Source organism: Misgurnus anguillicaudatus, chromosome 13 (assembly GCF_027580225.2).
Source record: "Misgurnus anguillicaudatus chromosome 13, ASM2758022v2, whole genome shotgun sequence".
In the NCBI taxonomy this organism is placed as follows: Eukaryota; Metazoa; Chordata; class Actinopteri; order Cypriniformes; family Cobitidae; genus Misgurnus; species Misgurnus anguillicaudatus.
This window is the reverse complement of record NC_073349.2, coordinates 4,652,107-4,665,113: the sequence shown is the minus strand read 5'-3', so window position 1 is coordinate 4,665,113 and position 13,007 is coordinate 4,652,107. Positions and strand designations below refer to the sequence as shown.

Below are 13,007 nucleotides of genomic sequence, written 5' to 3'. Positions count from 1 at the left end.
TTGTTTTTAACACATAGGTTCTAAGAGTTAATTTCTGTTTTTCGATAGTGTTGTTGATACTGTTGATACTCTTACAGACACAATTATGATGATTACTGCTTTTATCTTACCGAATGTAGTATCAGCAATAACCTGCTCGCGCTGAATGATGCGTCTTATTTGATAACTTTCAGTTTCCATGTTGCTAGATATTAGTAGGAAAAACAAGCAAAAATAATTGGCCTTAAAAGCAAAGTTCGTCCAAACCTTGTATTTCAGAAATAAATCAGTGAAATCACTAATACTAACCTATACCTAACAATCACTTTATAGATAATGTCAAAGTGTCACATTAATTGCTAAACACTACATCTAAAGAGGATTTTTAACCATGGGATCTGGCAACACTGCAAATTCCGCAAATTCTTTTACACTAACTATACAGTAAACTGTCCAGACTTAATTATTTATGCGGATTAGTTTTGAAAAACTAATTAGTCATTCAGAGAACTTCAAATTTTATTTTTTAATATGAAAAAATTACCGAGGGCCGGACCTCTGTGACCTCATAGCTGGCTACGGCCATGTATGTATTTATACATTTAAGTGTATGTGCAAATGACTAAATGGAAATAAAGCATTATAAATGTATTTGTAAGTTTTGTATTTATTTATAAAGCAAATAATAGTGATAAATAATAATAATAATAATAATAATGGGGTTAAAACAGCATTGCAAAATTTCATAACCCAACTAATTGGGTAAAACTTTCTACCCAATGCATTGGGTTAAAATAACCCAACAAAGGGTCGGTGCTATAGTAACCCACCATTGGGTTATTTATTGGGTTATTTTTAACCCACCTGTTTTTGTTGCTCCTTTATGCCCTGCTTCCCTAAAACGTGTTGATTTTGTACAAAGCTCATCATTCTGAAAAGAGCAGTGTCCTCTGATTGGCCAGCTTACCAGAACTTTGTGATTGGCCTGAATACCTCTGACATCAGCCGGAAATTTGATGCTCCTTACCATGTTTTGAAGATTAGCTCACAATCCAATACTGACAGGAGTTAATATTGTCTTATCAATACGAGCTGAATCTGATTCAGAAAATGCAGATGACCAAGCTGATCCATCAACTTTACCAGTGCAGCTTGAGTAGAACTTAACAGATTGGTAAGGTAAGGATACTAAAACATTAAAATCATGTCTGCATTTGTGATCCTAGAAACGATAAACCACAAATGCTACTCTGCACTGCACAAAACTCGTGTTTAAATCATGGTTTAGTCAGTAGTAAATTCTTTATACTTACAGGCTGTGAATCAGAAGGGGGCGGAGTTATGATAATGACCCTCATAAACTGTTGCTTAAAATCCGAGTGTTTGTTGTAGTGGAAGAAAATAGATTTAAGTTGGAAATGATAACTCGCGTCATCGTATACTTTGGGATTTGTATTTTTGCATATCGTTAACGTGAACTAAAACACACTTACACGCCAAAGGAAATGTAAGATTGCGAATCGGATAATTGGGGCTCTTTAATAACTCACTTTCGATAAGTTATATCTATGTGAGTGGTTTCACAGGTTCTGGTGGATTCTGGTTTCAGGAGGCAGGGCTACTGATTCACATTTTTCCAGCAGAATCTCTTTGTCCTGGACAGACATCATTTCGCTCAGGAGAGGATCGTATTTGTTTGGTTTTAAGTGAATGCAGAATGAGTGGAGTTGTGGTGAGCGGTGTGAGAAAACTGAGCACCATCTCAGAGATTGATGTTGATCCTGCTGCTGAATCTTCAGGAGAGATTAAATGGACCGAATCCATGACTTCATTCTGCTCCTGTGGAAATCCCACTGAAGACAGCAGCACATGTACTTCATTTGAGTCCAGTCAACCTGACGCTGCAGGTACATAACTTTATATCTACAAACTGTGTGCACAGTATGTTGTTTAACACATATAGTATTGAGTTTACTCTGATTTCTGTTGATTTATAGCTTTCATCATTGAAACTCAGTGATCTTTGCAGAAATTGATCAATTAAGAATGTAATTTATAAATGTCCAAACAAGTATAAATTTATAAAAACAATTGGCAATATAAAAATACAGAGAAGAAATAAATAAAATTATGAATAGTGTATTAGTTTATGGATATTATAATTTAGCAAATAATATATCAATTGTTACATTAAAACATTTGAATATGTTAAGTTATTTTTTATAAGTAGTATGTTAATACAGATAAATAGTCTTTAAATCGTTTATTATATAGCCCTTTAAAACAACATAAATGCTGACCAAAGTGCTGCACAACATATGAAAACCAAAAACATCCTTATACAAAGAAATAATAAAACATTGAAAGATAACAGAGAAAAAATAGTCAAATTGAAATTAAAACAAATTAAGCATAAGCCTGAGAAAAATATGTTTTAAGAGAGGACTTAAATGCGTATAATGGGATAATCTAATGGACAGCGGTAGGGAATTCCAGTGCTTTGGGGCGAGTACTGAGAAAGCAGTCACCTTTGGATTTAAGTCAGGATTTTGAAACACTTAATAACATCTGGGTGGATGATCTAAGTGTTTTCAGGGGAGTAGAGATGGAGAAGATTCGAAATATAAGTAGGGGCAAGACCATGCGATGATTTAATAACAAATACTGACTTATTGCAATGCTTTATATGGCAAGCCGTTTTTACTTTTATTCGTTGTGTTCTTGATATCAACAATTCAATTTTCACTAGTTAAAATTTTAATTCTTAATATCATAAATTAAATTTCCACTAGTAACAATGTTAATTGTTGATATCAACAATTCAATTCTTGATATCAACAATTAAGTTTTTGATGTCTGTAATTGTATTTTCACTAGTGAAATGTCACCATAGGCTGCCATTTAAATTCAATTGTTGATATTAAGAATTACATTTCCACTAGTAACAATGTTAATTCTTGATATCAATAATTCGATTGTCACTAATTTCTGATATTATAAATGCAAAATGTGATTGTAACTAGTAAGTATATGGCAAGCCGTTTTAACTTTTATTCGTTAAGTTCTTGATATCAACAATTTAATTTTCACTAGCTAAAATCTTAATTCTCTATATCAGAAATTACAGTTCTAATACTAAAAATGGCAATTGTTGATATCAAGAATTCAATTTTCACTAACTTCTACAATGGCTTTCTATAGTAACAATCCAATTGATGATATCAGAAATTAAAATGGTCACAAGTGACAATTGAATTATTGATATCAAGAATTGAGTTAGAAAGGCAGCCTATGGTGACATTTCACTAGTGAAAATACAATTACAGATATCAATAACTTAATTGTTGATATCAATACTTACTTGTTGATATCAAGAATTGAATTGTTCATATCAAGAATTAACATTGTAACTAGTGGAAATGTAATTGTTGATATCAAGAAATGAGTTTAAAAGGCAGCCTATGGTGACATTTTACTAGTGAAAATACAATTACAAATATCAATAACTTAATTGTTGATATCAATAACTTACTTGTTGATATCAAGAATTGAATTGTTCATATCAAGAATTGGATTGTTGATATCAAGAATTAACATTGTTACTACTGGAAAATAATTGTTGATATCAACATTTTAACCAGAACCCCCCCCCCCCCCCCCCGTCAGGTAAAAAAACTGCGTCATAGGTATTTCCGTTTGTGACGGTGAAAACAAAGATGAGCCAAGTTGAGGAGTGATTTAACTCAAACTGCATCAAAAGTCGCTGTTTATTTACTTTCATCATTGCTGGTCTTCTCAAATTATACACAACAAGTTGCTGTTTCTTCTTCGTTTGTGGGTTAACTTGCTTAGCTTCTTCTTCTGTGACTTCTGCTGCTGCTACTGTGGTTACACGTGTGGTTACTGCCTACCGACGCAAAAGTATAAATGAAAACCGACACCGAACCTACGCCGTAGGACCTACGCACGACTATGAATAGCCCTTTACTAGTAGAAATGTAATATCTCATATCAAGAATTAAAATTGTAACTAGTGAAAATGTAATTGTTGATATCAAGAACTTAACGAATAAAAGTCAAAACGGCCCGCCATAGTAAGAAAGCCATTTTAGATATCTGAATTTATATTGATATCAGAAATACAATTTCAGATAAGAGAAATTAACATTGTAACTAGTGACAATCAAATTATTGATATCAACCATTGCCCTTGTTACTAGTAGAAATGTAATTTCTGATATCAAGAATTAAAATTTTAACTAGTGAAAATTGAAATGTTGATATCAAGAACACAACGAATAAAAGTAAAAACAGCTTGCCATATGCTTTATACGGTGATGTGTCATTTAATAATACTGTACATAAACATAATTTCAATGTGTTGATGAGAGAGTTGTAAATACAAATTAATATAGTAAATAATATAGTAGTCATGAGTCCAGGTAGACAAATGTGTGTTTACTAGGGATGTAACGGTATTATAAATTTCGTGGTATTGCGGTATAAAATTTTCCCGCTACCACCGTGGTCACATGATTCAGTAAAACGTTAGGTCTTCCTGGCAACACGTGTAGTTTTTTTTTCAGCCAAGTGGAGCGAGTGGAGGGACGTGGGAACTACAATTCCCATAATCCAATGCATGTCACTCTGGTGCCTCTCTACAAGTGGCACCAGATTGGGAGTTGTTTAAAGTTGACAAACTAAATTGAAACTTTATTGTTTTATTTTATTACATGGTCTAATTTTTTTTGTAATTTTTATGAAAATTGTAAACACTACACTACACTTTGTACATTGTAATGTTCAGTCTTGTTTAATAAACACTTATGGCAGTTTTTCCAAGTCTTCATTTGTTTTTTCCTACCTGTAAATGTGTCAATAATTACCGCACCGTGGGCATCATACCGAAATACTATCGCACCGTGATTTTTTTGATAACGTTACATCCCTAGTGTTTACCTTATTACTGCTTTTCCGATTATTTTTAGATTCCAAGAGTTGCACACAAACACATAAACAAAAGTCACAGTTTTATTCCCAAACACAATGATAAACTCTATGGCACTTAAAGAAGATTTTGAAACTCTGTTCTCTATTTTATAAATGTCATGATATGTTTTCAGTGTTACACAAAGTACATGTTGGCTAAAACAGTGATTGTATCATTCACTCCAGACACACTTGTATTAACTTAATGTGCTTTCAGGACAACTGCACTTTTAAGAGCACTTAATGTACATCAACACATTCACTGAGTGACAGAAGAGCAATGCAGATAACCATGAACTGTTTTTGGGTCATACTGACGACAAATCTGCACATTCATGTGCTCATCCTACAGTGAAGCTTTATTTAGGCTCCTCTGTTGTTGTGTTTATTGGGTTAGTTGTTCACCAGGGGAATAAAAAGATTGAGTTATAGGCTGCAGGCTTTTATTATGTGCATATGTGCTCCATTTCTTCTCATAACTCTAAAACAACCCTGCAAACAGGTGTAATACGATAACACACTCAGAAAGGCTTCACTAATATGTGACATTAGTCTTGTGATGGGCTATGACTGACAATTATAATTCTTAAGGCTGAAGTGTTTGGTTTGGAGATGACTTGCTCCAGGTGACTGTTCTTCATCCATCACTCTGTAACGGTTTGATGATTGTTGCCATTGAACTGTAATTAGAAGAGTTAAGGTAATATGGACATTTATTGAGTTGGTGAATGGAAATCTGCAAAAATAAATAATGAATGTGAGAAGCATTTAGATGACGGCAACACTTTCCTCATACACTGACAGTGAACGTGCACTTTCATGCAGTAATTCACATCGATTGGCCGCTGGAATGGGATTTTTCCATCACTCTCTCTGCTAGGTATGTGTCCAATCAAATTTATTACATGATAAAGGGACGTTTTACCCCAAAATGTCATTCATCATTTACTCATATTGATTTAAACCTGTTAACTTTTGTTCTGAGAGTGTAATTTACAGTATGTAAGAGATGTAGAGTAGGGGAGGCATGGGATGTTGTAACACGGTGTGGGTTGTCAGTTTAATCCATTAGAAAATAGTCAATTGGTTTAACATGTACAAAACTTACAATTTCTTCTGGTTAAGTATTTAATGGTAAATGAAAGAACTGCTATTATCTCTCTCAACAACAATCTCTTCATCATTCACACACACTTTTCATACACATGTAAATAAATAGCAGACGGGAGGATTATTACATTCCTTTACACCTCTACTAGACTCACAAAGATGACACATCATAGAAACGTGCATAACAGTTAAAGCAAAGCAACGGGGCAAAAGACAGGATCCAAGTGCAACATTCATTTATATTCATCCACCACTAGGCTACGACTCCCCACCACAAAGCTATGACTTTCCACCACTAGGCAATGACTGTCCACCACTAAGTTATGACTGTCAACCACTAGGTTACGACTGTCCACTACTAGACTACGACTGCCCACATCTAGTTATGTTATGATTGTTATGATTGATTGTCATCAATCATTAAGTTATGATTGTCAACCACTAAACTACAATTGCCCACCACGAGGCTATGACTGCCCACCAATAAGTTATGACTGTCAACCACTAGGTTACAACTGTCTACCACTAGACTACGACTGCCTGCCACTAGGCTATAACTGCCAACCAATAAGTTATGACTGTCAACCACTAGGTTATGACTGTCAACCACTAGACTATGACTGCCCACCACTAGGCTATGACTGCCCACCACTAGGCTATGATGGCCCACCACTAGACTATGACTGTCCACCACTAGGCTATGACTGTCCACCATAAGGCTACGACTGCCCACAACTAGGCTATGACTGCCCACCACTAAGTTATGATTGTCAATCACTAGACTACAACTGCCCACCACGAGGCTATGACTGCCCACCACTAGGCTATGACTGCCCACCACTAGGTTACGACTGCCCACCACTAAGCTACAATTGCCCACCACTAGACTACAACTACCCACCACAAGGCTACAACTGCCCACCACCAGGTTATGGCTGCCCACCACTAAGCTATAAGTGCCAACCACTAGGCTATGACTGCCCACCACTAGGCAATGACTGCCCACCACTAGGCAACGACTGTCCACCACTAGGCTACGACTGTCCACCACTAGACTACAGCTGCCCACAACTAGGCTATGACTGTCCACCACTAAGCTACAACTGCCCACCACTAGACTACAACTGCCCACCACAAGGCTACGACTGCCCACCACTAGGTTATGACTGCCCACCACAAAGCTACAACTGCCAACCACACGGCTATGACTGCCCACCATTAGGCAATGACTGTCCACCACTAGGTTACGACTGTCCACCACTAGGTCACGACCGTCCACCACTAGACTATGACTGCCCACCACTAGGCTATGACTGCCCATCACTAAGTTATGATTGTCAACCACTAAACTACAATTGCCCACCACGAGGCTATGACTGCCCACCACTAGGCTATGACTGCCCACCACTAGGCTATAACTGCACACCACTAAGCTACAACTGCCCACCACCAGACTACAACTACCCACCACAAGGCTACAACTGCCCGCCACCAGGTTATGGCTGCCCACCACTAAGCTATAAGTGCCAACCACTAGGCTATGACTGCCCCCAACTAGGCAATGACTGTCCACCACTAGGTTATGGCTGCCCACCACTAGACTACAGCTGCCCAAAACTAGGCAATGACTGTCCACCATAAGGCTACGACTGCCCACAACTAGGCAATGACTGTACAACACTAGGCTATGACGGTCCACCACTAAGTTACGACTGTCAACCACTAGGTTATGACTGTCCACCACTAGACTACGACTGCCCACAACTAGGTTATGACTGCCCACCACAAAGCTACAACTGCCAACCACACAGCTATGACTGCCCACCATTAGGCAATGACTGTCCACCACTAGGTTACGACTGTCCACCACTAGGTCACAACTGTCCACCACTAGGCTACGACTGCCCACCACTAGGCTACGACTGCCCTCCGCAAGGCTACGACTGTTCACCACAAGCCTACGACTGTCCACCACTAGGCTATGACTGACCACCACTAAGCTACAACTTCCGACCACTAGACTACAACTGCCCACCACAAGGCTACGACTGCCCACCACCAGGTTATGACTGCCCACCACAAAGCTACAACTGCCAACCACACGGCTATGACTGCCCACCATTAGGCAATGACTGTCCACCAGTAGGTTACGACTGTCCACCACTAGGTCACGACCGTCCACCACTAGGCTACGACTGCCCACCACTAGGCTATGACTGCCCTCCGCAAGGCTATGACTGTCCACCACAAGGCTACGACTGTCCACCACTAGGCTATGACTGACCACCACTAGGCTACCACTAGGCTATGACTGTCCACCATAAGGCTACGATTGCCTACAACTAGGTTACGACTGTCCACCACTAGACTACAACTGCCCAAAACTAGACCATGACTGTCCACCATTAGGCAATGACTGCCCATCACTAAGTTACAACTGTCAACCACTAGGTTACGACTGTCCACCACTAGACTACAACTGCCCACAACTAGGCTATGACTGTCAACCACTAGGTTATGACTGTCCACCACTAGACTACAACTGCCCACAACTAGGCTATGACTGTCCACCACTAGGCAATGACTGCCACCACTAAGTTACGACTGTCAATCACTAGGTTATGACTGTCCACCACTAGACTACGACTGCCCACCACTAGGCTATGACTGCCTACCACTAGGCCATGACTGTCCACCACTAGGTTACGACTGTCTACCACTAGGTCACGACTGTCCACCACTAGGCTACGACTGTCCACCACTAGGCTATGACTGACCACCACTAAGCTACAACTGCCCACCACTAGACTACAACTGCCCACCACAAGGCTACGACTGCCCACCACCAGGTTATGACTGCCCACCACAAAGCTACAACTGCCAACCACACGGCTATGACTGCCCACCATTAGGCAATGACCGTCCACCAGTAGGTTACGACTGTCCACCACTAGGTCACGACCGTCCACTACTAGGCTACGACTGCCCACCACTAGGCTATGACTGCCCTCTGCAAGGCTATGACTGTCCACCACAAGGCTACGACTGTCCACCACTAGGCTATGACTGACCACCACTAGGCTACCACTAGGCTATGACTGTCCACCATAAGGCTACGATTGCCTACAACTAGGTTACGACTGTCCACCACTAGACTACAACTGCCCACAACTAGGCTATGACTGTGCACCATAAGGCTACTACAGCTCCCAATGAGGAAAAAAGTCCTAGGTAGAAAAAAAACATTGAGAGGGCCAGACTTTGCTGATTCTTTAGTAGTATGTCCAGAATGTATTCGCACTTCACATCCACATACTATATGGTACATACTCTTTAAATGACAAAGCAGAAGGTACTTCATTGATTTCAGTTACATATTGTTACAGTAGGTGATTTGGGATGCAGGATAGTTTGTTGCTGCTCTGTTTCTGTCATCTGATCCACCGGCTGTTGCAGTGCTGCAATTACTCAGGCTTGAGGAAGTATGTAAACATTTGTGAAATTAAACAAAGAAAACTTCTGCTGTAAAGTAAAAGCTTTAAAATTGATAAAAAACACTATATAGCACATGCCCAGACAGCAACATGGCTTACACTGGGCATTTTTGGCTAGCAAAAAGCACTAGAAAAATAAAATATTTGGCTGAGATCTGGCTCAGTATTGGTTGGCTGAATATTAAAAATACAACCAAAATTAACAGATTGACTTCAGACAGAAAATGGTTTTTGACATCATCCTGACGTTACAGCTAGGAAGCAGAAATGAATCAGGTGAATACTCTGCAGCGGGGTCCACAACCTTTCTTGAATTAGTTTTACAAATCATCAACACTCATCTGCTATAATATGTTTCTTACAATGTGTATGATACGTTTATCTCATCAGTGCAGTCTGGATGTTGTAAACTAGTGTCTAAATTGAATGTTTTTCTTGCTTTCACATAGAGGATTGTGCCACCGTCCTCCTGGCCTGCCTTTACTGCCACTTCTTTGAATTCATAGCCCTGCTGCCCGATGCCTGTGAGAGAGGCTTTCACCGCTGCTTTCCCTCCTACAAGTATTACATCACCTCCAATGAGCAGAACAAATCCAAAGACTGCTGCAGCTGGAACCTGGATTGCGACTGCAGTGTGATGGACTCTTGCCACGAGACCACCGAGTTACTTGAGCTGGCTATGGAGATCTCAGAGGTCTGCTACCGCTAACAGTCTCATTACTCAATCATATAACTGAAGGTTAATCTGTTTGATGAGTACAAGATATGCACTCCAACAGATCAGATCTAGTGAACGTTAATAAAATACTTATCTGACACACACGCACACATTGTTGAATGAGTGTCTGTGCACAGTGAACGCATGCAATGTAATACATGTCATTTGCATGTCCTCATATGTTTAGGAGCAGATGAACACAGCCCCAAAATATGTCCTGCAATTGTTTTATATCCCATTAATTTTACAATCTTCACAAAGGTTAGCTTTGAAAATTGCTTAAAATTAGGGTGTTTTCACACCTGCCTCATTTAGTTCGGTTGAATCATACCAGAGAGGCAGGTGAGAATGCAGCAATCGAACTGCACCAAAAGTGGACCAAACAAGGGACCGAGACCGTACGCTTTCAAACGAACTCTAGAGCGGTTTGTATGTGGTGAGAACACGATCCAAGATCGAACCGACCTAACTGCAAAAGTACCAAGCATTTTGGACTAAACCAGCTGCCGTAGTCAGCTGCGCAGTGCATTATCGGATGAGAAAGTGTTTGTTGAAAGTTTCTATTAGCAATATTAGCACTATGACAGATCGCGGACATACCTGGAGTTGCGAGGAGGTGCGGGCGGAGCCTCAGAAATTTGGTGTCTTCGCCGTTTGTAGTGCATTAAAACATTGTTTTCAAACTGCATCCATGATTCTTTCTGGAAATTAACGGTTTGTCTAGAGGGCTGTATAAAATCTATGTATAACAACCACGGACATAATTACAGCACGCAGTCTCATGTCCACTGTGTCTGCTGTATTATCCTCCTTTTTTGTTTACTTCCAGGGTACCATTGGAATTTCGCGCACATTGATTCTGACCAATCGAGAAGCAGTTTAATACATTCAAATATATGTGGCCAATGAGTGATGTGGATCTTATCACATGACTGAATTTTGGTTTGTTTCAACTGGTGCGGATTCAGTGTGGTGTGAAACGGAACCAAAACTGCTAAAAAAGCTACAATGTGTCATTTTTTGCTTTTGGTCCGGACCAAATGAACCGAACTACAGATGTGAAAACACCCTTAGTAAACCTTTGCACTTCTGCAGGCAAATATGGGAGCCACTTCGTGACTGTCAAATGTTATTTCTCTAGTAGCCTTGGAATTTGTTTATTGTTTACAAAACTTGTTGTAAAGTTACAAAGTAAACATCATCACAATGGCATGGTTTTGAATTAAACATGTTCATTAAGTCATCTGTAAGCAAAAAAATGTGCCTAATATCAAGCTTGAACCAGCTTACAGCCATTTCTGATGTTTACCAGTCCAGTTTTTGCAGGGTTTTTTTTGTAAATCTGCATTCTTTTAGCCACCTTTCTATTATTGCATGGTTGCACAATGAATTAAAATCCCCCCTCCTTTCTCAGGTCCACTTATGATCTAATCTGGTCTGTCATGTGATTGTTTTCAGTGATAACCTTTATTGTAATCATTCCTTCATGTGTCTTTTTCTTGTTTACAATCTGTTCAATTTTGTGTGTTTAATGGATTATTACACAAGGAGGTTTTGACTTGCTGCTATCCTCAGTTTGTTTAGCTATAGCCCACAGACTTTGTCCAGTATTAACTGAATGCATTACCATTGAATAAAAACTAAACTGATTTAATATTATAACACGCCTATCTGTACATTCAATAACAGATAAATCTGCCCTTTGCAATGGTGCAGCAATGTGTTTGATTTTGAATCAGATTCATGTTTAACCCTGTAAGACCCAAAAATAGAAAAAAAACTTTGAAAAAATGTTTCACCTTTTATATGTTGTTGTAGGAGTCCTCTAATGCAGAAATAAATGGGTTTTTACATACCTCGTCATCAGTTATATCAGAGTCCCATCTCAAAGTCACTTTTTTTCAAATTTGGATGATATAAATGACATCATACCACATTGTAGATAAGACAGTCATGGCTGGTAGAATTCTGAAATAAAAAAACATTTATTTTCATTCTTATTAATCTTAATGCAAATCAGTTCCAATCACACTTATACATTTCAAAGGATTTGTCCAAACCACAGAATTCACACAATATTGTCTAGCAAGCTTATTGTCCTCTATTTATAATGCTAATATCACCTATACCCCCCACTTCACATTTCAGAATATTATTGCCTGACCCTTATGCAGCAAACAGATATTTGAGCAAACAAAGCCCAGACAAGAAAACAGGACCAGCTAAGTATATTTTATAAATAATAAGATATTTAAAATATTGCTATATTAATACTTTCAAATTCTCAAATAATTAATTTCCTAAAAATGTATTTAATAATCTTAAAACGTTGATTAAAATTCAAAATAGTATCAAAGATATTTAAAATCAATATTATATTTTGTTGCTACCAAGAAAATGATGAAAAAGTAGATTTTTAACAGATTAGAAGAACAGTTAATTCATGTAATGTGCAAGGTGCACAGATAAATGTTGGTACCCTTCAGACCCAACGTTGTAAAATTACAACATTGACTAAACAAGCTCAAAATACTAATATATCTAATATAATCAAAACATTCAGCTGTATCTTAAAATCTGCATGATCTAGACACATAACTAATCACAGAATTTTTTTAAAGCATTTTACTTACATGATTGTTGATTATTTATGATTGTTGAGGTTATGTTCTTCAAGGCAGGTTTGCAAGTTTTGTAAGTTCACAAACCTATTGACA

General features: G+C 38.5%; 2 protein-coding genes across 2 annotated transcripts in view; one reads left to right on the top strand and one right to left on the bottom strand.

Moving 5' to 3' along the window:
- The first annotated feature begins 1,398 nt into the window (after positions 1-1,398).
- mdfic2 (MyoD family inhibitor domain containing 2) lies at positions 1,399-11,560 on the top strand. The gene is made up of 2 exons (XM_055189405.2): positions 1,399-1,886; positions 10,022-11,560. The coding sequence occupies exons 1-2, from the start codon at positions 1,697-1,699 to the stop codon at positions 10,279-10,281; spliced, it is 450 nt and encodes a 149-aa protein (XP_055045380.1). The 5' UTR covers positions 1,399-1,696; the 3' UTR covers positions 10,282-11,560.
- Positions 5,535-13,007, bottom strand: part of mitfb (melanocyte inducing transcription factor b) — a 72,417-nt gene continuing 64,944 nt past the window's right edge. The window contains exon 10 of the mRNA XM_073874868.1: positions 5,535-5,648. Coding sequence (XP_073730969.1) covers positions 5,613-5,648 — 36 coding nt within the window. The 3' untranslated portion in view covers positions 5,535-5,612. The remainder of the gene's footprint in view (positions 5,649-13,007) is intronic.